At 42.9% G+C, this 3,081-nt stretch overlaps 1 protein-coding gene across 1 annotated transcript; it reads left to right on the top strand.

Moving 5' to 3' along the window:
- The first annotated feature begins 349 nt into the window (after nucleotides 1-349).
- LOC125554251 (CEN-like protein 2) lies at nucleotides 350-1,871 on the top strand. The gene is made up of 4 exons (XM_048717829.1): nucleotides 350-601; nucleotides 699-760; nucleotides 1,049-1,089; nucleotides 1,174-1,871. The coding sequence occupies exons 1-4, from the start codon at nucleotides 401-403 to the stop codon at nucleotides 1,395-1,397; spliced, it is 528 nt and encodes a 175-aa protein (XP_048573786.1). The 5' UTR covers nucleotides 350-400; the 3' UTR covers nucleotides 1,398-1,871.
- Nucleotides 1,872-3,081: the final 1,210 nt, after the last annotated feature.

Genomic DNA, 3,081 nt, shown 5'->3' with positions numbered 1-3,081 from the left:
TAATGGCTTGCAAAGAATAATGTACGTGGACAGGATGCGGCCGGGATGCATCCATGCGTTGGGCGCACGGCCACCGCATCCCAGAAACTGCCCGGACACGACCCCATTGCCCTACCTAAACGGATAGAATCCGGACAAAACAGACGTCCGTTTGGGGTCGTGCGCTGGAGTTGTTGGCCTTTGGGAGGGGATTTTTTTTTTGCCAGCTCAAAAGGCCTTTGGGAGTTATAACCGATTAAGTAAAAAAAATAGTTCTCTAGGAATGAGAGATTTGCTGTGCTTCGACCGTTGCACACCTATAAATAGAGCCTCTACGCCACCCAATCTCGGCAACAACCATCAGGTTAGAGTTCCCCATTCCTCAAGACTTGGTGCTTCTACTACTAGCAAGTAGGTAGCCATGGCTAGGGTCCGAAACCCTCTCGTCGTCGGAAAGGTCATCGGGGAGGTCATTGACAACTTCAACCCCACGGTGAATATGACGGTGACCTACAACTCCGACAAGCAGGTGTCCAATGGCCAGGAGTTCTTGCCGTCGGCGGTCGTGTCCAAGCCACGCATTCAGGTCCCGGGCGGCGACATGAGATCTTTCTTCACTCTGGTTTGCGCTTCCTCTCCTCCTTGGCCACCTGACGCGTACACACAAAGTAAGCTAGCTAGCATCCAGCTGATAACCGAGTATGATTGCTGCTCTTCAGGTCATGACGGACCCGGATGTGCCAGGGCCTAGCGATCCATACCTGAGGGAGCATCTCCACTGGTAATTGTACTAACCCAACCTAGCTCAGTCGATCAGAAGTCCATCCAGTACAAAGAAATATATAGTTAGCTAGATTGGAAAAAAATATCTCATGAGCCATGTATATCGAATTGCTCAGTCCAAGTGATTGAGCACAAATTAATTATCTGGTGTCCCATTAGTGGCTATCCTATGGGCATCAAACCTGTTTTTTGTCTAGTGAGCATAAATTGGCACAAATTTATATGATCAGCTATGCATAAGATATGTTTATGAATTATGAGGCTATGAGCTTTTGTGTACATGCAGGATCGTCACTGATATTCCTGGCACCACTGATGCTTCTTTTGGTCAGTGCCCCTTTTTCTGATTGACTGACTACATCCTTATTTTTTTCTGGATAAACATGAATGTACGTTGATTAATGCATGCAGGGAGCGAGGTGGTGAGCTACGACAGCCCAATGCCCAACATCGGCATTCACAGGTTCATCTTCGTGCTGTTCAAACAGAAGAAGCGGCAGGCTGTGAACCCTCGAGCTCCCTCCACCAGGGACTGCTTCAACACTCGCCGCTTCGCCGACGAGAACGACCTCGGCCTCCCGGTCGCCGCCGTCTACTTCAACGCGCAGCGGGAGACAGCCGCGCGCCGCCGCTGATGTGAAAAATGCAACAAGCCTCTGGATCAAGCTATGGCTTAGCTACTGGTATTAGCTATATATATATGGCTCCGTTCAAATAAGAGTTTGCTCGTGGTCTTGTGTCCACTGTTTCTGGTAGTCTTCCTACTGTCCACTGTTACTCCTACTAGTCAACCTGTGAGCTTGTGTACGCCACAAGAGTGAATTTAGTTCAACTCCTATTTTGTACGTACGTGTTCACTGGGACTCTGGGAGCAGAATGATAGCTAGGAGAAGACCGTCGACGTGTCTGGTAGTAGTAGGCTAGTGAAAGGTGGAAAAGGCAATGGCTTTGTGGCCCACCTACCTGCGCTACTGTTGTTGCCCTCAGGGCCTATAATCTTTCTTACCCGTTTGGAACCTCGTACTATTTTCATTCCTGTAAGGACCTCATCTTTAAGGCCGGGCAAGCGTCCCCGCTCTAAAATATATATATATATATGTCTTGGTTGATCTTGATTGTCTGATGAGTACGGAGTATATAGATACTAGATCTTGCCGTATCTGTTGTGTGTGTGTGCAATTTGTAATATTAATTGATATGGCTGGTTGTGGCTGGTGTGAAGAGGCATCAGTTCTTGGCCCTCCTTTTCCCACCATTTTGGTGTCCCGGCCCCTTTGGTCGATTTGGCAATCTTTGATCATTAGCATATATATGCGCCTACGTATGCCTTCCTTAATTAAGTTTATATACACGAAAAACTAACGTTAATATATATGAGTCATAATATCTAACATGATGCATAATAGAAGATTTAACAACCTACTGGTTATAGCAAATGGCTAACTAAGACAATCAACAAATATGGAAGGTAAAAGTAGTTTTAACGGATGAAGCAACTAGCAGCTAGTGCGACTCCACCTATGGAATAAAGACCAAAATCCGAGTAATATAATCTAGGAATATATGCATCTGCTAACTAGGGTCTAGCCTCCTTTTCGAAAAAGAAAAAAAATGCATCAGCTAAATAGGCCGCATTTATGAAGACACTAAAGTGTAATATAAGCTAGGTGTATATGTATCAATCAAATCTCTCGTAGTGGGCCGGGATATCATAACCCAGTATCATACAGACTTAGTTATCGGATCTGAATTAATTGACATGACCACTATACAATTTAAGTATTAAGACATTTTATAGAGGTTGCATCAATTAATTCAGACAGGAGAGAGTATTAAGTTAGAAAAGAAAGGATACTAATATCATATCATGATACCGTGACATGGTATTGGAATACTAATATTCCCTCAGTCTGGAATTATTTGTCATAGAAATGGATTAAGATGGATGCATCTAGAACTAAAGTACGTCTTCTAGCTGCATACATTTCTCCGATAAGTATTTCCGGACGGAGAGAGTATGTTTCATCTAAAATAATAAATGAAATCATTTAAAATACCAACACATAATATTATCTACTCCCTCCCTTTTTTGATTTACACCACATATTAGCTTTGTCTTAAGTCCAACTTTGTAAACTTTGACCAAGTTTATAGAAAAAGTATTAACATCCACAATACAACATAAATATCGTTGGATCCTTCATTAAGTATATTTGCTATAGTAAATGTCATATTGTTTTCTGCAATTTACAAAATTTGACTTAAAACAAAGCTAATATGCACAGTAAATACAAACAGAGAAATACTATGAAGGTGCAA

This window comes from Triticum urartu, chromosome 4 (assembly GCF_003073215.2).
Source record: "Triticum urartu cultivar G1812 chromosome 4, Tu2.1, whole genome shotgun sequence".
Lineage (NCBI taxonomy): Eukaryota > Viridiplantae > Streptophyta > Magnoliopsida > Poales > Poaceae > Triticum > Triticum urartu.
Note: the sequence above shows the minus strand (reverse complement) of the source record. Positions and strands in the feature narration are given on the sequence as shown.

What these genes read in the sequence shown, in the direction of transcription:
- LOC125554251 (XM_048717829.1), top strand. Translation starts at nt 401, where the DNA reads ATGGCTAGGGTCCGAAACCCTCTCGTCGTCGGAAAGGTCATCGGGGAG. An exon ending in CTGAGGGAGCATCTCCACTG is followed by an intron (nt 761 to 1,048) that starts GTAATTGTACTA and finishes GTGTACATGCAG; the next exon opens with GATCGTCACTGATATTCCTG. An exon ending in CACCACTGATGCTTCTTTTG is followed by an intron (nt 1,090 to 1,173) that starts GTCAGTGCCCCT and finishes TAATGCATGCAG; the next exon opens with GGAGCGAGGTGGTGAGCTAC.